The 23,650-nt window shown below is 37.8% G+C and overlaps 1 protein-coding gene across 1 annotated transcript; it reads right to left on the reverse strand.

Moving 5' to 3' along the window:
* Positions 1 to 411: 411 nt before the first annotated feature.
* On the reverse strand, positions 412 to 21,198 carry LOC104506508 (thrombospondin type-1 domain-containing protein 7A-like; the record flags this gene model as incomplete). The annotated part of the gene is made up of 4 exons (XM_010147855.1): positions 412 to 480; positions 2,281 to 2,462; positions 3,982 to 4,230; positions 20,367 to 21,198. Coding segments are annotated over 4 exons (1,332 nt in total), but the record flags the coding sequence as incomplete, so codon positions are not given.
* Positions 21,199 to 23,650: the final 2,452 nt, after the last annotated feature.

The following is a 23,650-nucleotide window of genomic DNA, read 5'->3' on the forward strand; positions in this document are numbered from 1 at the left end:
CCCACCTCTCCAGCCTGTCAATGTTCCAAAATTAAAATTCTTACTGAAGCCTCAACTTGATGTTTTAAATGTACAAAAGGGACTGGAAATAGCAGCTGTGATGAACACAATGAAGCAATTCCCAGCACTCAGAGTCGAGAGGAAAATCAGTCACTTGCTAAAACAGTTCAGGAATGGAGCAGGGAACTGTCCTGGAATCCTAGCTGGCTCAAGAGCTTCATTGAGTTTAGGCCTGTCACCTTGAAACTGAACTGAAATTTCCTGGGAATGTACAAATCTGTTAAACTTTTTCAGAGCTATATAAGCATGTTAATTATTCACATACTGCCAATGTAGTTCCCCCAAAAGGGATATTGCCTCCTTTGCATGCTTTTGATTGAAAGGCCAGGTCAGAGGTCTTAATTTACCTACCTGTTATTTCAAAAGTAATTGATAGCAGAGGTGCAGCACTAGCCTTCGACTTGCTCTGTGACTGACTTTCTGAAATAACAGGGAAATGCCACCATGAGTATATGAGAACGGAGGTCTTCAAAGCAGCCTTACCGAGACAGCATTTACAAACAGCAAACTACACCGAAACAAAGGCATTTCCCCACAGCTAAAACTGTTAGATGTCTCTTCCGGGTTTTTTCCATCTTCAAATTAGCCATAGTTTTTAAACGGCTTTGTTTTTAGAGGCACTGATTTGCTTGTTCCTAGGAGGGCCTTAAGAGCAGCTCTGGCCTACACTAAATCCAAGATGGAAGGGAAGAGAAAGGGAGGATGAGTGTCAAAGCAGCTCTTCTGAAAATCTGTCTCCTAATATGGAACACCCCAGAGCTCCTTTTTAAACTAAGACCCACTTCACCCCTAGTTTGAGCTCTTGAAAAATTGTTCTCATGTTTATGCATCCAAAGACTAGTTACATTTTAATCAGCTTTCTGCGGCCTGTAGAGATTACCTCCTGAAGGGTTCCGCGTATTCCTGTCACAGTCTGATAAGGGCAGATTTCACACCCGCCTAAGCTGGCAAGACTTCACAGCCTACCAAAATCCTAATCATCATTCTGAACAGTAAGCTGCCACTGATTTTATTGTTACCTCTTCCTTAGAGCTGAGAGGTTTTACTCCCTTACTCTAAGGCAAGGGCATCTAAACTTTGTTCAGCAGAGGCAATTTACTAAAAGCCCTTGGGTGGAAGCTGATTTGCATTAAATGAAGAGGCTTGAAAGCTGCTTCTTTAATAAATACAGATGTGGAGCCCACAGAGCACACAAGTCACACCCTACTGATCCAAGCAGTCATGCTGAAACGGATGTTGGCATTAATATTCCCCACAAACTCTACCTCTGTGGCAAGTTTAAAAGTACCTTTAAACAAAAGCAGAAACCTCACTAGCCTGCAGCTAGGTCAGCGCTGGTCTAAATGTTGTAGTACACATGACTTTTATAATGCTGTCACTTTTCCTCAAGTATGAGGCTGGATTTATTTATTTATTTATAATGATGTGTGTTCACATGAAACAGCTGCAGACGAGGCTGAAATTTAATTAACAAGATAAATTAATTGTGAACTAATTATTTCACTAAGTTCTAAATCTATAGTGCTGCATTAGTGTGCAGAAGTAGTCATGATTTAAAATATTCATGTGTTGTTCCTACATACGTATATTACCAAACGATTTTTTTAAAAATAGTTTTGTCTCCTGAGCTATTCTCTCTTTTCTTAAGAAGCTGTAAAAGTTGTAATAGTGACAAGGGATAATCTCTTCTCTCTTTCAGTTAGGGAAACAAATCCATGAAATTATAGTGTCTTGAAGTGCAGAACGCAACTTAAGAACTTGACCAAATCAAGAAAACAAGAATGAAATCTTGTCATATTTTTATGTATTTCTATATTGAGCTTACATGACAGAATTAACATATTCCATCTGCACATCAAGCTGCACAGGTTCATCACAAAGCTGAAGGACACACAGGAAATTTACAGTGGAGGAAGGAACCGAATCGAGGATTTCTGAACCATCTTCACATGAGCTTTTTTATTGAAAGACATCCTTCACATAAGACAATGTTTTTTAGTAGATACTAAGAAATATTAATTTGTAGCTAGGAACCAATATTCCAGAACAGAGAATGAAGTACTGTGACTGCAATTAGGTATTTTCATCTGAACTAGAAACTAACAGTAACCAGCAAGGTAAGAAGGCACTCATGACAGAAGACAATAGCTGTCAAGGAGTTAGAGAATGCAGAACTGCTCTGATTTCACAGTAATTCAATTGCAAGTGAATAAAATTTACCTTCTTTTTCCTTGAGGGTATTTAAATAGGAGAGGAGATTTTCATTTGCTTGCACGCAGTACATTTCCCGGGTTTGAATGCCACCTCCACACAGTGCTGTCTGATTTCCTCGCCTCTTGTCCTGTTGGCTAAGGAGAGGATCGACACGGCATTCTGTCCACTCTGTGGTCCGCCAACCATACCTGGATCAAATTTGGTTAACTGGGTCTTTAGAAATCATGAAGCTATTTTGCACCGCATTGTTATACATGCTGAAACAGCTTAGTAGTTATTTGTTTTTCTAAAAGGCCTAAGCCCTGCAATTTCTTGTACACAGAGATGTGTTAAGTTTAATATTTCATGTGGGTGAAAACCTTTCCTCTATTATTTCACTTTGAAATCATTACTTTTTAGAAAAATCTCTTCTGTTCAATTTCTGAAACATACTGCACATATAAATATTTTATTGAAGAGAAACTTGATACAGAGACATATAGTCTGTGTTAAGATAAGCTAACTTTCAAGATTGTGGCTCTTGGCATTTGTTTAGAGCTAGACAATTTATTTGAACCAAAACCAAAATATCAAAGAAATGTGCATGCTGAGAAACATAAGAACCAGAAAAGGAGAAGGAAAAAAAATCACAACCCAACCCCCCAAAACCAAACCCAAGCCTCTCATCTTTGATAAGAGAAACAGAAGTTTCTCTTGAATATCAAGGTAAAACTATAATTGTATTTTTTTATAATTACTTCAGAAAAGCCTTTCAGTATGTTCCTTTTTCATTGTCAAGAGGAAGATAACTCTGCAGTACTGAAGCATCCCTGCTGGGTACTGATGAATGATAAGAAGCTGTGAGCTAATCAGTGAATGCACAGGAAAGAAGATCTGTGACTCCCAGTTAAAACCCTAATCAGGATTACGAACCACAAGACAGGCCACAGAATTCTCTACCCAACGAGTACTTTAAGGGTAAATCAAGCAAAGTGCTTCCTGATGTGGCTGGAGATGGGGAAAGATGACATTTCAATTCTTAAATGGAAGATATGTGCCACAGTCAAAGATGCTTAAAATAAAATGATTTCTCCAGACTGTCTCCTTGTCTGATAAAGAAAAAGCACAGTTGGGACTTTAATATTAATCTGGACTAGTTGATAAGGACTACAGCAGTCTCTTCAATCGTGAAGTGCTTGCTATCATTTCTCCTAAACTTTAAACAGGATTAATTTATTTCTTGTCGCTGTTAGCCTCTCCCACTTTTTATCTGGGGCCCAGTCCTGCCTTTGTTGTGCTGAATAAGTGTCACACTAAAAATGTCTGATTCCTAAGAGATGTTTATCAACTCTTTCAAATGTTCAGCATTTTGTCTGCAGACAAGTACTTCCAAAAACAGTGATTCTGGTATAAATATTATGTAGGGTAAAGATCACTGACAAATTAATATAATTAATTTATTATGGTCTTGACTGAGCCTGCATATGCACAAACATTCTCTTTCAAAAGTTACCATTAATGAAAAAATATGTATTTGTTATTTTTCCTGTATTTTGAGGAAGAAGTGAGTTCATTATAATAGCAGCTATTTGAAGACTTCTGGCTTTTAAAAGCACTGAACCTATAATATCTTTAATAACGATCTGGTTGATACTCCATCACCAGCTCTGTACACTTAATTGAAAATCTTCATTTTAGTACAGGGAGAACTGAAATGAACCAACTTACGTAATGCACGGTGCCACACCATCTCCTTGAGAAACACACTGCTCTGTTTCTTCTAATTGTGGACATTCACTTTCACTGCCCACAGGGAGCTGTTTAATGGTCCGTGACCTTGTACGATTCCCTTTAGGGGTTGTCATGTCAAAGCAGGTTTTGGAGCAGGGGGTCCATTCTGACCACTCTGACACCTGGCACTCCTTTGTGATCACACAGGACTGGAACGTAATGGGCAACTTGTCTTGTTTGCAGAAGCTGCAATAAGAGAACATTAGAATTTTCAGCACACACAGTCACAAACTCCTACAGAAGAGTGATGTCCGTTGAAACATGCAGTCAGTAAATATTTGTAAAGCTGTTAAGTTCCAGTCCACAAGCATTTGATCCCAAAAAGTCAACTAAAAGGGCTTTTCATTGAAGTGACTCAAACCAGATACATCAGCTTTGCTACAGTTAGAAACGATCATTATTGCTGTAACAGACATCAAAATAAACCCAAAAAACTTCATACACATATAGAAGTATAAGAGAGGAAATAAAAAAAATTTTCACTGCTTATCATTTATTTCTAGGTACACTCTATTATTTTTCCTGGAATGAAAAGGAAGTGAAGGATCAATAACAGAGATGGCTACACAATGTTTTTGAAGAGAACCAAGTGCTCAATGTCATATCCTCGTTTCAAGACTACAAAATGTTTAAAAGTGGAATGTCAAATATATTGAATACTTGATCACTTGTAATTTGCTTTGTTAACAGTTGGTATATTGCTACACAATGATGCCTCGTGGTCTAAAAGGAGAAATGTCTTAAGGGAGACATCGCTCCCTTAACACAGAGCCTTCTCTATTGCAGTGAATCCATAGCTTTAATTTCCTGTTTCTCATAAAGGCTGTCATTTAATTTCCATTCTCCGACTGCTTCATTCGCATATTACGTTGGTTGTCAGCAGGATTTTCTCCCTCTAAATAGCTCTGCATTTTTAAATGTTATATTCTAACGAGAAACTAACATTTCTACTTTAAAGCTTGATTCACAATAGGAAAATGAGCAATAGAGAAACTAAACTACAATTAAAGTGATCATAACTTCAACTCCTTGATTATAATTACAACATAAATGCATTTATCATGTCTGTTTTGGAATAAAATTCTGGCTTCTGAAGTAGTTAAACAGGCAGGAAAAAGATTTATTGTCACTGCAGACTGCACATCGAAACACTCTGCTCAGTAACAGTCCTATAAACAACACAACAATGGCTCATTTTTTTTTCACTTTTAATTATAGAATCTTTTAGGTTGGAAAGACCCTTAAGATCATCAAATCAAAACCTTTAACAGAATACAAAATACACAGAATAATGATTATTTACAACAATTCTGTTGCCATACAAAATTCTGCCTTACCCATATATCCAACATCGTGTTGAACTGCTATTAACAAAACTTTGTAATACTAGAACTAGGTATACTTGATGGGACTAACAGAAGATTTAAAAACACGATAGATTAAAGTACTTCTATACACAAGAGGCAGAGCAATTCTGCATCTTCCTAACAGAAAATCCTGGTTGTGGAGATAGACAGTGTCAGCAGGTTCAGAAAGAGGCTGCATGAACTTGTGGGCAATAGGTCTATACATGGATACTAAAATGACTAGGCAGTGATACACTACCCATCATCCCTAATAGTCTGACTTAGGATATTGGAGAAATACAAAGGGAACAGACTGCAAAAGGCAGCCATGGCCTCATGTGCTTGATCTTTATACAGCATCTCCCTTTACCACTGCTGGGCCTGACAGATCATAGGGGATTACTCAGTAGGGGATTTTTTTATGTTATGTGAAAAGGCTGAGGGGAGTGGGGGGACACAGGACCCTAACACATGATAGACAACATTTATTCTGCTTAAGCACAGAAACTACAACCTGTTTGGGGTGAAAGACACTCAAAGCTTTTGAGAAAATGGTTCTTTTATAATGGACTTTTTTTCCCCTTCATGTAGCCCCATCTGGCATAGGACTACAGTACTGTCAAATTCAATACAGCAGTTTCTGTACCTCTGACAAAATGTATAGACTCATTTATCCCACAAAACCCCACATTTTAATGCCTTCATAAAAGATCTATTTCTTATGGATTCTAACATGGGCAGTATTTGCAAATCCTTCTGGAGAACAGACGGAGAGACATATCATCAACTCCCAAGTTCCTTTCCAATGCGATTCCTTGGAGAGCTGACAAAATCAACCTCTACACTCATGTTGTGACTGGCGTTGAGTTTAATTATAGACAAACATTACCAGGGAACATGTACAAAATTGCCAACACAAAGCAGCTTTGGTGAGGAGTGAAGAGATCAATTAATGATGTGTAATATTCCATGGGCTTTGCATCTGCTTCAAAAGTTATATGGAAGAAGTGTTACGTGAGAAAAAACTTATTCTCAGTTGTTGTATTAAATTAATAAATAACCTTTCTTCATTGAACTTCCATTGCAACACAAAGGGTTCAAGTTCTTTAGGATGATTGGTTCATAGAATAAATGAGACCTTGTGCTGCAATTGAGCTCAAAACCAGCACACTCGTTTGTTTTTTTTTTTTTAAATATTCTGAGCTAGTAAAATGCAAAAGGAATTTTTATCACAGATCTTCTGAACAAACTGGAAAAGACTGACAAAATTGAGCTACTGTACTGAGAAAAAAAAAAAGGTTTTCCATAACCATAACAGGAAAAAAAACCCCTAAACCCAGAATGTTGTGAATAAATTCCACTTAAAAATTCAGGGCAGCCCTGAAAATTAATGACATGTAATAATTTTTAAAGGATATAGTCACTTCCTGAAATATTACTGTAGGTCCAGAAACTTTTTAGATTCCAAGTGGTAACAGAGTAGCAAATTCTTTCCCTCACTACCACTTTTCCCTATCCCAAGTGTCTGTATATCTATTACCTGCAACTAAACTATCTACACTCAATTTCATGTTGCATCTCTACATATCCCCCTTTCCCAAGAAATTTGGGAACAATGAATTTGATGTTCCAAATTCCCCTCTCATTTTTCAAAGATCTTTTCTCTTCTCCTTTTTAAAATCTTGACACCCTTAAAATACCTGCAAAATATTTTCAAACTTTACCTTACCAAGAGAAACAGATGTTTCTCATACCTTTCAGTGCAGATGACTATATATACAGACATTCATTCATTCATAAACTTCCTAATACTTCATTGTATGAAAATACTAACTCTTAAAGATACGCGTGCCATTTAAAAAGTTCAGTGTATGTAATACATTAGCTGAAGAGGTTGGTCACCTTTCCTTTAAATGCCTGATTCAATAAACTACAAAGATTGATTCCTAATCAAAACCTGGGAATATCTTTGTTATTCAAAATAGCATCATATGTTTGGTGCCTAATGTTACAGATTTGGTCTCCACAACTAATCTAAAGCAAAGCTTGATTTCATCTAATTTCCTCTGCACTTCCTGATGGATTTATGTGTCTGATTTACTTGCTCAAAGTTGCATGAATCTTCTCACAGGAGAAAAAGAAAAAGGGCAGGTAACAGATAAGATAAAAATAGACAGTTAACATTGATTTAATGATATGACTCAAAACACTACAAGTTCTGCATCAAACATCTCCACGCCCTGCATAATTTCAGTAACATCTAAGCATACACTATATGCAAAGTTAGCCATTTAAAAATCACAGAGGAAATGCTGTTATAAGAGCAGACTGAATACAAGAAAAGGTAGCATAGGGTAACATGTAAAGTTTGCAGGAACTTGCTCTCAATCCTGTAAAAACATTCTAAGGACAGTGTCCTAAGAGTCTGTCTTTTGGCAAAGAGGGTATTATAAAATTTGAAGGTTTGAGAAAGTACCATTTCAGACAATACATCTATATATACTGGGGTACTGACGTTTAAGGTGTATAAGCATGTAGATGACATAGTGGAAAGCGAAGGCAATCCCAAGCAAAATAAATCATCACAGGGGATGAATGAGTCCTATTGATATTAAGCCAATATCAAACCTATTCCTCACCTCAGAGACTTAGACTAGATAAATGAACTAAAGAAAAAGGCAGTACTGGTTCAAAGGGCAAAATACAGAACATAATTGCTGCTCAACCTCTTTTGGAGATGTGTGATCAGGAATTTGTGTCTACTCACATTCCTTAGTCTCATTTTTGCTCTTAGAGCAATAAATAAAAACTAAATATCATTTTGGATAGGAAGGTTACTCCTGGAGATTTCAGTGTAATTTATGGGGTAATTACAGCTAAGGACACAGAGAATGAAGATTGAGGCATAAGTCTGGAGCAAAATACACTATAGTACCTGTATACAAATGAACAAGCTGTGCAGTTGAAAGCAGTCTCTTCATTGGAAGATACGCTTTTAAATATGCGATAAAATTAGATCAGTCAAGAGGTAACACAATTCTTTCTGAGGTATCCTAAATTTCTATTAAAACAGTGAATCATACTTTCACAATTTTTAAAAAACAGAAAACTTGATTTTATATGCCAATAACCTGTTTGAGTCTGTAATGTCAGTCACAAAATTTATCTTTTAAGTTGTGTAGAAAAGTCATGGAAAAGACCATTGGAATTTCCTCCTCTAAGTTCAACTAGGACATTTTTTTAAATTTTATTTTTATTTTTTCCAATAAAGCCATTCATACTGCATGCATAAAGCCAAATGCATGGCAATGCATGACAACAGGACTGATCTCTAAATTTATGCAGGTTGACTAGGAAAAATAAAAAGGATTTAAGTAAGGCAGTAGGACTAATTTTACTCCATAAGCTATAAATAACTTATTTGTACAGCTAAGAGATTTTATACATTTGCTGGTGTTTCCTCCATACTGTACTGGACTGATAACTAGAAAGAAGAGTTAGTGAGACAAACAGCAGCATGAGACTGGCTGAGTGGTTCTAAATAATAACCAATGCAGTGTCATACCTGCCTTGGCAGTAGCAAATGGGCAGCAAAAATGGAAAGCCAACAAGTATTCGGTCACACTTTCCCAACATACGGTCCTGTTTTCCAGCACACTGTTGCTTTAAAACGTCCTAAAGAGAAGCTGTATCTTGGAACTGAGGAGTCCTTTATAGTTTTCCTCCATGAATTAGTGTAAACACTTTTTTAATCTAGTAAAATCTTGGCATCATTGGAAACAATGAGTTACATACCTTTTCTACTCATCAACAATTGTAGATAGCTATTTTTGCTTTAAAATTGCTCAGTTAATTTAATTTTCTAGGTTCAGGCGTTGCATAACCACACTCTATTCACATTCTCTGTAGCATCAATCCATTACCCTGGAATTCTGATATACTTACTTTTTCTTTAGCTGTTTTCCCATTTGACTACATACAGATTTTTCCATTGCTCTGACATTAACAACAAGGTTACAGTTCAGGAAGGAGACTGATGTCAACATAAATTTTTGGCACTCACAGGAAAGAAAAGCCATGGGTCAGAGCTGGTATGAAAAAGACTTAAGTACAATTTTACCTTTAAAATGAAAACTGTTATCTTTCAAGCCTGTGATATGGAAGCGAATTATGTACACCAGCTTTTTGCTCCTGTAGCTCTAAAGTTCACTTGAGGTGCACCTACAGGTATGCCCAGGCTGCTCCAGTCCTGGCACAGCCAACCTACTGTCTATGGAAAGCAGACAATCTTATATCTTACCATCCTCACAAGAGCTCAGTGCAGCAGGCATTATTAAGAGACACTCAACAGACATCTACATTGTCAGACACCACACAAAAAACTTAGGAAGAAATGTTCTTCTTCCCTTTGCCTCTCTCATACTACACAGCATCACAGGGATTAAATATCACGTGCCCTGCACGATCAGGAAGGGATGTGGGGTCAGAACCCACCTGTCTGCTGAGGACTTCAAACTCAGTAGCACCGTTGGGGAAGGAACTATATCATTCTTTTTGAATAAGGTTCTCCATTTACATGCTCTGCTTTTATTCCAAAGCAAATCCCTCAAAACATAATTATATTATGTTTTCAACACCCAAGATAGAATAAATGAATGAAAGGCTTGAGAGAAGTGAAGACGACAATCAACATCTAGGCTAACTGCCTAGAAGAAACCCATACTGAGTTATGTGTGCTGGTTTTGGCCGGGATAGAGCTGATTTTCTCCACAGTAGCTAGTATGAAGCTATGTTTTGGATTAGTGTTGAAAAGAGTGTTGATAATATACAGATGTTTTAGTTATGGCTGAGCAGTGCTTACACAGAGTCAAGGCCTCTCCTGCTCCTCGCACAACTCTACCAGCGAATAGGCTGTGGGTGCACAAGAAGTTGGGAGGGGACACAGCCAGGACAGCTGACCTCAAATGATCAAAGGGATATTCCACATGATGTCATGTTCTCTATATAAAACTGGGGGATGAAGAAGGAAAGGGAGGACATTCAGAGTAATGGTGTTTGTCTTCCCAAGTAACTCATGCATGATGGAGCCCTGCTTTCCTGGAGATGGCTGAACATCTGCCTGCCAATGGGAAGTGGTGAGTGAACTCTTTGTTTCGCTTTGCTTGTGTGCATGGTTTTTGCTTTACCTATTAAACTGTCTTTATCTCAACCTGCAAGTTTTCTCACTTTTACTGTTCCTATTCTCTCCCCCATCCTGCCATGGGGTGAGTGAGTGGTGTGGTGCTTACTTACTGGCTGGGGTTAAACCACGACAGTATGATAATGGGGAGGGTCAGCAGGTCAGCAGAAAAAGGGAGCTGCTTCTAAAGAGTGCAGATCAAAGCATAATGAACACGTGTAAGAAATCCAAAATCCTTTAACAGATTTTTAAGTTGCTTAGTCTAAATACCAGGAAGAAAAGCAAACACTATCTGGCAGATAAAAGAAAACACAGTGAGCTCCCTCAGAGCAGAATAGTTTAACCACTTCCTGGACTTGAATGTCCTGCACACAATCAGGCATCTTCTACAACCAGCTGTATCACCAAGAACCATGAGTCTCTCTTGAATTCTTGCTGATCCCATGAGACATTACATCACTGAATACCATTAGCAAAATGGTTTTCAGTCTTTCTCACCAGCTACAAGGTGTACACTATTGACATACAAGCCCATTTGACCAAACAAATGTGTCTGCAGAAAAACTTGGAACAGTGACAAATTGCTTAGAGAAAATAGAAACTTGATATCAATTTAGCACTTGAAAAGCAAAATTACACACACAAATACAAAGAAGCAGGCTTGTAGAGGCTGCATTTTGACTGAAGGGTAAACATGCTAGAGGAAGCTTTTGGAAAAGAATCAGAAAGTAAATCTGTGATTCAAAAAAGAACACAAAAAACCCCCTAACTATTAAACCCCACCAAAATGAACCACTAACCACTAAACAGTGCCCTTGCAAGACATCCTGCAGCCATGGACAGACATTGATCCAACTCCCAAATATTCCTTAAAACAATAAAGAAATCAAAGCAGGATTTGCATACAAACATATGTTACTTTTCTCAGTAGAGAGAATGTCAGTAAATTGCTTAAAGTTTGCTTAAATCTCAGTAAATTGCTAAAAGACATGAAAGCTGTAAGGAACATTTTCCAAAGATGACATCTGCTTCACATAACTGTAACCTCACAGTGAAGGAGCAGAACACGTACCACACCACTCACTTGCATCACATTCTAAAAAAGCTCAGGCTTACACTGCTGGGAAATCTGAGTACCCGTGGGCCTAGATCCTCACAGCCTCTAACAGAACTACATCGCAGAAATAATCTGCTTGGGTCAGAAGGTCACATCAATCTTTGAAATACATGCACTCATGTATGAAATTTTATACAGGCAACCTTGAACAATCAGTTTATTGGCCAGGAGGCCTGAGGAAATCCAGTAATATTCAATGCTGAATATTAATCCTTTGTGTTACTTGGGAGTAAATTGAGAACTTAATATTGCATGTGTAGGGTATCCTCCTTGCTCTTTACGGTTCTCCCACTGAATCTTAAAAGATGCCCTGTCCAGGTAATAGGGATTTGGGAGTTAATATACAGAGACAAGAATTAAGCACAATGTCTCAATGCATTGCAACAAGCTATCTTCTATGTAGCGTTCTCCTCAGAGTTCATATAGTCTGTTAGATTCATTAACCTCAAAACAAGCAAGTGAAATCTATATAATTCTCAGATCAAAAGCATAGCTGAATTTTGAAAGAGATTATGAAAACTCTGCGGTATAAAGAAAAGAGTATTTTCTCATAAATAAAATCAAATGAAAAAAGAATTCTGTTTAATGAGCAGGTACTAGACAGAAGGAATAGTACAAAGGCGATTTAAATCCAGAATTTAGATAACCTCCATAAGTTACTTTGAGGATATAAAATGTAAAGTCTAGTCATCCTTCAGAGTTTCAGTTTATGGTTGGTACACAACTGTTTCTTTAAAATGTTAGTAAAAATACAGTGCCTGTATTTTTTTCCTAGAGGCAGATGTAACGAGTATCCCTCATGACATGGTCCTAATTCATTTTCCTACAGCTGCACTGTTTAGTATTGGTCACGTTGCACATTGTTCTGAGAAACTGTTAGTACCTCATAGTATAATGGCCTGTTATAATCACACAAACAATAAGGCCACTTTTATTCATGTACAATTCAAGTACTGTCCACCTTAGTGGTTTTCACAAGACTACTTTCCCATGATCCTTTCACCACTTTAATTCTGACAACAAAGATGCACAGCCAAAACACTTCTGAATGAACCAAAACCACTCAGTGTTTCTGTACTATGAGATAAAATAAAACAGAGACTACAAATACTGTGTCAAGGAAAAATGTACCGGCTAACACAGGCAAAGCAACAAGAAGTTCTACTACACCCAAACCAGTGGCAACAAAATCTGCAACAGCCTCACAGCATCTACCATGAGTGTCTGAGAAGAAAAGAAAGCAGAAATGTTTAGGGAGAGGTTCTATCTTTCACAGTCCAATGATACATTGACATGCAAACACATCCCATGCTAGAAATAATTTTTAAATTGGTAGAGCAGATTATTTGACAATAGTTTACATAGATGACTTACAGTGTGGGAATTTCCCTTTATGAGTGGAAATTTTTGTTACATAGAATTAATCAGCATTTGCTTTGACCGAACCTGAAAGATAGATTCATGGAGTTATTGGCAAAGAAAAAATAAAACACAATGCCAAATTCCGTGAATAAAAATATGCAATACTGAAGTTAAAATTAAAAAACAAACAAACCAAAACCAAACAATCAAAAAAACCCCAACACCCTGTAAATTATAATAATATTAGTTGTGCTTCAGGTATTACTTTAGATCTGTTCCCTGTATTGATTGCTTAGGTTTGACAGTATCACTGATTTAATTTCATTCTCAAACATTTGGAAAAAAGCGGTCAATATGAGAAGGTAGGCTGGACGCTCTATTTTCAGTGGAACAACTGAAAGACAAGCACTGAAGTACCCAACTCTGCTGTTCTACAGATCTGCAAGTGAAGCAGAATTCTGTGACTTCCCATCCTGTGCAGTCCCCCACTCTTTGAGGGACAGCATCTCCCAGAATGATGCTCAGCTCACATGCTGTATGATAACTTCATAAAGCTCATCAAGAAAACAGGAGTATAATCTATGTCCCAGACTATGCTTAGCAGTCATGTAATAGAAAAAAAACCCCAAAATAACTCTAAACAAGTAATACAGTCTAGTTTGTTTCTTATGGGACTATTTACAAACTGTGATAAGATACCAATATAAAGATGTTTGAAATTTAGGGAAATACTGCTTCGTTCCTATTTATTTAGGCACATTGAAGTCAATTTACATAAAAATTGTCTGACAACAAGGCAAAAAATGCATAAAAGTCCCATGTAGGTCCATCTTTGTTAAAGATCGCGGTGCCTAATTCCATTTACCACTGTGCACCTTAACGTCTTATTAAATTAAAGCTAGAAATTCAACATAGCATTCCTTCATATAATTCATTCATTCATAGGATTTATGGTCACAAGAGTCATCAGAATATCTAGCTTGACCCTCATTACATTACAAAATACTGTATTTGCTAAGGAAGACCAATTACATATATTTCAATTAAAAATATATTCCAGAAAGGCACCCAATCTTGATGCTTTGCACAGAAATATATGAATGTCATATATCTACATGACAGAACAACCATTCACTATATGAAAAGAGTTAAAATATGGTGTGGTGAAAGAAATGGTTCAGTGCTGTTGTTTCAATTATTCAGCACAGCGAGTATTTTTCCATCTTAAATTTAGATTTTGGCATGGTATGTCAAATGTATAGCAATACTGACAAGCCACTGTCAAAACAGCAGCCTCAGTAAAGATGATGGAGCAGATACTTAGAATATAAAGAAACACCCAGTGAATAATATTATGCATTTCCACAAAACTACTGTCTCCACCTGAATCACATTAAAAATCTACAGAATGCTTCTGATTTTCAAATTCGTGGAAATTGCACAATGGAAAATGGTAGGAAAGCTATATGTTTGCATCCTGTTTCTCTAGTAATATGTTACATTTTTATTATTCCAATGCATCTGACAATTACTTTGCAGGTTTTAGTTATCAAGGTTTTTCTTCCAAGATTACCACATTCTTCCCTGTTCTCCATTTGCTAACAGCACATGCTTTAAATAATTCTAAGTTACTTTATGAAGTTCACTGTATATAGACCATTAACCAAATATGTGATATTTACAGGTGTTCTGTTACTGAACCACTTACGGCCTCTAAGACTTAACAGTGTGGTGAGCTTGGAGGTTTTCTCTAAAAAAACACCTGCAGATCTGCCTTTCCAGTAACATTAAAACACCTATAGACATGCACGCTTCCACTTGGTCCTCAGTGAACAAGCTGAAGGTTGCATACGCTCCTTCATCCCTATAACCTGTCCTCTCTGCACTGTTTTTCCCCTACCTTCCTGCAGAGCTTGTCTCCTTGAAGCTACTCCACCTTAACCACTGCCGCCTTCATGCCTATGACTCTTTCTGTTTGTTGCCTCACAGAGCAGCTCAGAGAAATAGAGAGACTCTTTTAAGACTTTTTCTATGCAACGAATGTATTACAGGGGTCAATAAATTGAGCTGCTGTATTGTAAGTCTGAATCTCTCTTCTGTTTGCTGTCTGAGAGCATATAACTCAGGGTGACTAGCCTGCTTCTCCAAAACAATGGCATGAAGAAAGCAACAGGCTCATGCTGTATTTTTTTAACTTTCTCCTTCACACAGTCTGTAACTTAAAAGAAGAGTGAGAGTCTATACAGTGGATTGAGGCATCTGTTGAGTGATTTGGAAGATGAGCACTTGGATTAGGATGTTTCAGGACCTGAAAAGATGAACAAAGTTAAAATGTCATCCTAGAGGAGCACATTCTCTCAATTTTTCTGCCAGTACATCTTGAGTATCACTTGCCTGTCACCCCAAATACTCAGTTGGCCATTCTCTAATTCCTCAGGCCCTGGGAATCCGTCTTAAGACTTGTGGCCAGTAGTGAATATAGTGGCTGTGCTTTAAGTAGATACAGGTCTGTCTGAAGTAAGCTGGAAAAACAGGCATTATATACCCTCAACTGGATGCCCAAAATTAGCAACATAATTCAACAACGTGGGCCCTGCTGTCATCTCTCATGTCTCAACTGTAATACTGGAATAAATAAAAGCTCAAACTCTGCCAAACTTGAAAGTTAGTGAAGCGCTGCAATGTGATCATTATGGAAACTTCCAAAAGAGTTTAACTCATTACAAGGTGTGGATATAGTGTGCTAGATATTGCATGAATGCACAGAATCAGTGAGGAGGACGAAAAGAAATAACAAATAATTATTTTCTGAGAATTTATTTCTCAGAAACAAATCAAACATGACCATACAATCAAATGCACAAAGGAGCTAAACTGAACTGTTCAGGAATTGGCCAGCATTTCTTAAACTTTGGATGCTTTTCTTTTCTACAGTTATGTTCCACTGCTGTTACTGTGTAAGGTTATTTCCCAACAAAGAAAAAAAAGCCTTGAATATATCTAAAATTTTACTGTTGTTCTTTGAGTTGTCATTTCAAGTCATCAATAATATTCAGCTTCATAAACAGGTCGCTGCCATAAAGGTGCTGTCAAGGGAATATTAGCCAGTTCTGGGGACTGCAGCCAAAGAGCCATCCCCCCATTCAGACAGCCTAAGCAAGATAAACAAGCCATAGTCAAATGATGGAGAAAGAGAATGGAAATAGTGTGGAAATTCCTGGGATTTTTTTTTTTTTAAATGGGCAGTTACATTCTTGCAGAACTGCTTTAACTACGTCCACCTTTGCAGCCATTCGAGCTAAGCAATTCTTAGCAGTTGCTCACTGTCCCCATGACTGTGGACCAGCTGCTGCTACAGGGGAACTTGATGCGCTTTGTCAGTGAATTTCAAAATTTTTGCTGAAGTGCAGAAACACACAGGTCAAGAAGTTACCCTAGTTCTGTTCCATGTTCTTACAGTTACAAATGTCTTAGCTCCTAACCTGCTCCAGTCCTTCCAAATATCAAATACCTTCTTTTACCCCAGTAAAATTATTTTATGAATTAAACACTGCCCAAACAGAGCAATCCAGTGGGTTCTCAACAAAGAACCCACTGGATTTACCCCAGTAAAATTGTTGTATGAATTAAACACTGCCCAAACAGAATATTTTGTCATAGGTTTATACAAAAACAGCCAAAACATTTTTTGCTGAACTCTCTCCTCAAGGTCTGCTCAGGTAGACAATTATGAGGAAATGCTTGATATCCAAGAGGAACAATTTGGCGGAGTAAAAGAAAGCAAAACCAGAGTATATATTACAACAGAAAATAATAGGCTTAACATGAGGCAAATTCATCACAATTTGTAATAACGCAAACAGATTTGTAAACTCAAAATGAACTTTTACATATGTTTTACGTTTCTCTACATGCACAGTTTGTTGTCTAACGTCTCTCTGTGAGACATCTGCCAAATTCCACTTTCACCAAAAGAAAAGGGCAAACATTTCAAAGAATCAGTATTGTCCTCTCCACTAACAGTAACACTGTCCAGGTTCTGTTAGCTATACAGAGCAGTCATTTTATAAATCATCTTTAAGTACTGCATTCTTGCTTCTCCAACATTTCAACTTTTAAAATATTTTCAGTGCACCAGAATTTCAGACTAAGGGAAACAAAGCAAATACAGGCCATGTACCATGTACATTATTGCAGAATGAGCAATACAAAATCCAATATTTCATCCTTCACGGGAGATTATATATTGTTCACTCGGCAATAAAGTGTATAAATTACACTTTGATTTTCTTGTTTCACTCCTCTTTACCATGCCTGGCGTGCTGATGTGTCAAGAGAATTTGCCTTTTTGAAGTTTTGCTGACAGTGTTACAGAACTATTATCTCTGGAGCACCCTTCTAAAACTTGGTTTTTGAAACTCTTTTTATGATATACTAATTTTGCTACCTCTGCAAAAAATATTACTTGCCTGAGGGGTTTTCTTCTTTCAGTCATGGTGCCAGGGGGCTGATTGTTTCTGATTGCTAAAGTCAACTCCCTGAAAATGGACTGTTCAAGCTGAGGCACATTTCACATGAGAACAGCAGGTTTTCCAGTCACCTTCCTTGTCTATATTATTTAGTAACACAGTTACTATGCAATGGAGATTATAAAATTATTTGAACTGGCTGTGTTGACAACCTGGGCAGAAAAATAATGCTATCACTCAAGATTCTGTAATGACAGCCATAGAATACAGCATTTGACCGCTTAGTGAAGAGTGCAGTGTAAATAAAATGAATGGATATATAGGTGACATACATAGATACACTTAAAGGTATAAGTGCCAGATGTTCTCACGAGTCATTTAACCAAATCTTCATGTTTTCACTATGCAACTAGAAAAAAAGATTCTACGTTACATTTGATGGGAAGACCATTAGAAATCCTTTGTGCATTTACAACATAAAATCATATCCATTAGACATCAAAATGTCCACTGCATTGTTTGTATAATTTTCTCCCCTATGAAGAATCACTCATATGTTATATTAACTGTTGTTTCACTTCCTCAGGCAAGAGGGTTTAATTCATTTCCCTGCTACAGCCTGAAATGTGCATATATAGCATAATACGCTGAGGTGTCTGAAATTAAAACAGCGTTATTGATCTGAGTGAATTCAAGAGTGAGTGCAAAGATGATGAGGAAAGTATTCCACTGACTACCAATTATACTTTTACTTTCTTTCACCATTATCAGAGCCTCAGCACATGAATGTTTCCCTCCCCCTTCATTTTTTTTTAACGTGGGAGTTCTGAATTATTTGTTTAACCTTACAAAACCTTGGGGAACTTTCAAACAGAGTGGCTGTCTGCTATCTGCTAGCAGCTGATATGTTTAATAAATTATTCCCTGTATTTAAAAGGTAATGATGTTCCTGGCTAGGCACAGTACGAGATGTGAGGCTAGGAAAGGAAGGGGTAAATGCAACCTCTTCCTGTACCAGCACTAAGACAGTGCTGTGGCAAACACCTGGGACTGCCTGAGCAAGCTGATTTTGGGATTTCTTGTGCAGACATTCATCCAAGTGTGGGTCAAAATCTGAAAGAACTGTAGAAAAACAGAGCTAGAAGAGACTGCAAAAAACTACACTGTCAGCCCCTCTTCCCTAACCAAGACTTACTTGAGGTGCATCATTACTGACATGCATTTCTAGCCTATTCTTACAAACCTTTGAAGATGTAGGTGCCACACATTCTCCAGGAAATCTTTTCCAGAGCTTCACTCTTCCTCATTGAGCACAGCTGTGATTAGCCCATTACTGTTTTTCCTACACATCCATAACATATAGACAATGGCTTGTTCCATTCTTCCTTGTGACGGGTTTTTATATACTCAGGCACTTCACATCTTCACTCATATGTCTGTTCCTCCTTCCAACTAAATGACCCAAACCTTCCAGTTCTTCCTTAAGCCAGGCACCTCTCATCATCTTCCTATTTTACTGATGGGTGTCTTGAGAGGAAATATACTTGAAAAATACACTTGAAAAACTGTAATATATGGTTTCTGATAGGAAAGGTTGAAGTGATTACAAGTTCTGTGATAGAATGTCTAACTGGCACAACAAAAACTCCAAAGTAAAATACCCTGAAAAAATTTCATAAACACTAACCTAGCAGCAATGGTTGTCAGCCTCATTCAGCAAGATATCTTAGTCATTTCACAGTTGAAGTAAAATTGATTAATCATGCATTGAACTAGAGGGAAGGAAATAGAAAGAATCACATCAAAGACAGTAAAAGGTAGCCTAGAAAGAAGTCTTTTGAGTTGAACAAAAACATTCTTGGGGATAGGAAGGAAAAAAGCACGAGCTAGTGAGAGAGCACCAGGTAAAACAAGTGGACGATAATATGGTTGCAGAAACGCACACATGGAAAGTGTTATCCAAACACCTGTGATGGTCAAAACTCTTGAAAAGTAAAATAACAAACAAATAAATGAATAAAAAAAAAAACCAGATAGGCAGCATAAAGGTGCAGAAAGAAAAAGAGAAAATACATGGAAGAAATAGAGAGTGTTCACAGTCTGCCTTTCAGGAATTTTACTGAAGGAATCAAGAAGGACAAACAGTATTTTATGCTCTTCTATTTCAAAATGAAAGGTACTTGAAATAATAGATATTTCCTTCTCATGCAGCACCTTTCTCTCTGTTTTCTACTTCTATTTTAAGTCTGACCCAGCTCAAAAGCAATAGCATCAATTCATCCAAATGTGCATGCGTTAGAGTGCAAAATCCTGTCTGAACCCACAGAAAGAGAGCAGACATTTGACAAATATCTTCAGGCTTTTGTAGGAAATTTATTTAGGCAAAATTTTTTCAGGAAGAAATTCTTCACAGAGAGGGCAGTGAGGGACTGGACCAGGTCACCCCGAGAAGCTGTGGATGCCCCATCCCTGGCTGTCTTCAAGGCCAAGTTGGATGAGGCTTTGAGCAACCTGGTCTAGTGGAAGGTGTCCCTGACCATAGCAGTGGGGTTGGAAGCAGAAGATCTTTTGGGTGCCTTCCAACCCAAACTATCCTACGATATGATATGATAGAGAGGCTAGGGAGTTAACACAGTTTAACAGTGCACATTTATGTGATGATCACCAGCATAGTTTGCATGTTTCATGCCAAAGAAACATCTTGAGCTTGGTGTGGGATGTTCATAATGGAAATAGCATGTGCCTTATACTGAGATTCAGGCTTGTGTAAAATAACACCAGTATGCACTTATGCATGCTTTAATTTAAACAGATAAAAGTAAAGATGTGCAAATTAATAGAGTGTTTACCTCAGAGCAGCAGTTTTCCCATTTCTGTGAGTACATGTGACCTGCCTGGTTTGGTACCCAATTTGTATGTCCCAATATTTGTTCTCCTGTCTATTCTGTCTGTTGCGATTCCTCTTCTTCTTAATTAACTCACGAGCATCAGGATCCCGAACTGCCTTTTCTCTGTCTTTTTCCTTGTCTTTGTTTTTCCCTCGTTTCCTCGTTTGCCTTACTTGTCTTGAATGGGGCACTGAGCATGCACTCCAGGGTCCCACGTTTAGGCTATACAAGCTTTCTTCAGCAGCGCATGGGCTAGACTGACAGATCTGAAATTCAGTGAGGTTAGGACAAGCAGACCCACCAAACTGTGGTGGAGCCACAACGTGCCGAGTTCGATGCTGAAGCCCACTGCCACAGGTCTTTGAGCACTCCGACCAGGGAGCAAATTCAGCCACAATGCAGTCCTGCCGGCATGGGATGAGGCACGCCTGCTCCTGGCGAGGCTTTGGCTCAAAGTACTCACAGATGACATCCTCAGCCGCCACACCATTAGACTTCTGGATACAGGTGATGTCCCTTGTCTGGATCCCTTCCTCCCCTCTGAGGCACTCCAGGGGCTTCTCATGGCTACGGGACAGGACAGGCTGGCACTGATTCCAGCTGCCAATCTGCCAGTCATACAGCTCCTTGTGCCAGTCACAGACCCGAAAACAGCTCTGCTGGTTGTCCGGCCGCTCTGGTTGCTTGCAGTTCGTGGGCAGTGTGGTCCAGCCCTCCACGTGGGCGCACCACACCGCTCGTGTCTGGATGCCACCTGGACCGCATTCATCTCCCATACATCTCCCCCACGGACCTGGAAAACAAAAGAAGATGCTGACATTGCACACTTAATTGTTTTTCCACCATGGTGTAAAAATAAGCTCACAGAACCAGTTTTGTATTTCCTGCATCTCTGGAGAACTTCATTCTTGGGACAAACACAAAACTTGGAAAACACAAAAAAAGTATAGAATTATTAATCTTCTAGTTTTATGATAACAGATAGATTTCACTTTTTATCCTAGACAACTTGAATAATTAATTTCAAGCACATACACAGTAATTAATCACATTAGAGAACTAAGAACTGAGCAATCACAAAGTCATCATGTAGTTTTGGCTAGCAAGATAAGAGACAAAGTCCTCTCCTCCAAGGCATGAAACTGATCTTCTCTCTCACCTGTACGGATACCCTTTTCCTGGACTGTTTTGTGTTTTGTTTTGTATTTCTACTGCACTACTCTTTATACCCTGATTCCAATTAATAACACATTCTCTTCCATATTGTGTTAAATAATGAGAACAACATCATAATAAATTTTCAAAAACGGAAGTAATTTCAGGTAAGCCACTTCTTTCTTTTATCGTAACTAAACTAAAATTTAATAGCCAGTTAAGGAGTGTTTGTTCCACACGATCTGTGAAATGATTATACAGAATAAATTCTTGAAGGCAGAGACACACCAGCTGTTAACTCTCCAAAAACCAGAAATTATTCCTTTTTTAAATTCTCTAAGGTCGATGGTAAATACTTGACATGTTGTTATAATTAGTGTCAAGCAAACCAATAAAACCCTGTATCCTTGAAAGCTGACATGGTTACTTCTTCTATTTTTCTTCTGTAAGAGTCACCTGGTTCAAATCACAAAAACTACCAATCAGAGGGAAAAAGCCTCGTATTTTTCAGGGTTTTAAGACTTCCCCTCATACACAATGACTTACTATGAAAGAGGAAAAGAACAAGCAGTTCAGAAAAAAACCTTCAACTATTTCTCAAAGAAAATATGTCTATCTGCAGAGAGACGGTCACAAAGAAGACACTTTCTCTGACTGAGGAGTGTTCATGTTTAATGAAGAAATTTGGACCAGGCCACACAATCCTCTCTCATCTGAATGACACCCGTAACAGACTATTTGTGTGAGTAAAGTTGTGGGAGACACTGGGCTGAGCCTTTGTTATTCCCAGTGCAGGTTAACAGAATAGTTCTGGTACGGCACACGAGTAATTTAAATGTACTATGGCAGGTACAAATTGTTTACAACACTTTCTTATTGAATGACTGGAAAGAATATGAAGCCATATCTTATTACTGATTCCCATGGGCTTTATAACTCTCATTGACTTCAACATAATTTTCAGACTTTCATCCAACACTAACTACAGTAACAGTTTGGGAGTAAGCTGATGTTAGTATATACAGTTAGCCTCTGCTCCTCACTGCCTCTTTTTTAAGTGGACACTGCTGCTCAACAGTTTGTTTGTAGTTCTAAAATCCTAAGCATTAATACTCAAACGCAATGCCAACTAGCAGAGACCGATTCAGCCCACAGAACTCTGGTTTTTTTGCAGATTGAGTTTGAATTAGGGTTTCCAAGGTTTAGCTAGTTATCCAGAAAAATAAAATACATATTAAATACAAATACATTTCAGTTCACATTTCAGCAAGATTACCCTACTTTATCTCTAACTAGCCTCCCAGAAATGGCACAATCATTGTATTTATTTTATATCGAGTTAAGAGATGTCATTTCTCCAGAACACCACTTGGAACACTTGCCAACTTTAAAAGAATAAAGACTGCAGAAAATCTTCAACTAAAGCAGATACACTAAAATAATCATGATTGAAGTAAAGCTAAATTGATCATCTTGAAAACTACAAATTTTTGTCTTACCAGATCATTGCACCTTGTGTATACTCTGCGTGTTCAGTGAAGAAATCCCTCTTTTTAATGATCAGTTCTTCACTGTACTCCATATGAAGCGTTTGCCCATTTGGGATTCTACCAAATTTCCAACTATCAATTATCCAAGAAATGACACTATACCTAAAAAGTGTGCTTGACACATAAGTATTTTCAGTCCAATTCATTGACATCTTTATACTAATACAAATGATAAAAATCTCAGCCTCACTGCACTAACTACTGCCTTTGGCAATGTCAATATATATAAAAAAATCTAATCTGTATACGAGTACGATATCTAGGCAAAAATAAACTCCATTACGTTACAAGAAAGTTGATTTTAGAACTGGATCCAAAATAATGATGAGGTGCAAGATAGGCTCATGTATTAAGCTGTATTATTTTGCTTTTGCTGTGAAGTAGTGTTTAATTTTATAAAGGCATTACCAGTGAGTACCAACAAACCACATTCACATTAACCTTTGAGCAAACTACTACTCATCACCTCTAGGTTCACGCAGGTGACACAGAGCTCAGTGATGTGTCTGACCCTATATTATGTTTACCCTATCTACATTA

This window comes from Eurypyga helias, unplaced genomic scaffold (genome assembly GCF_000690775.1).
Source record: "Eurypyga helias isolate BGI_N326 unplaced genomic scaffold, ASM69077v1 scaffold1670, whole genome shotgun sequence".
NCBI lineage: Eukaryota > Metazoa > Chordata > Aves > Eurypygiformes > Eurypygidae > Eurypyga > Eurypyga helias.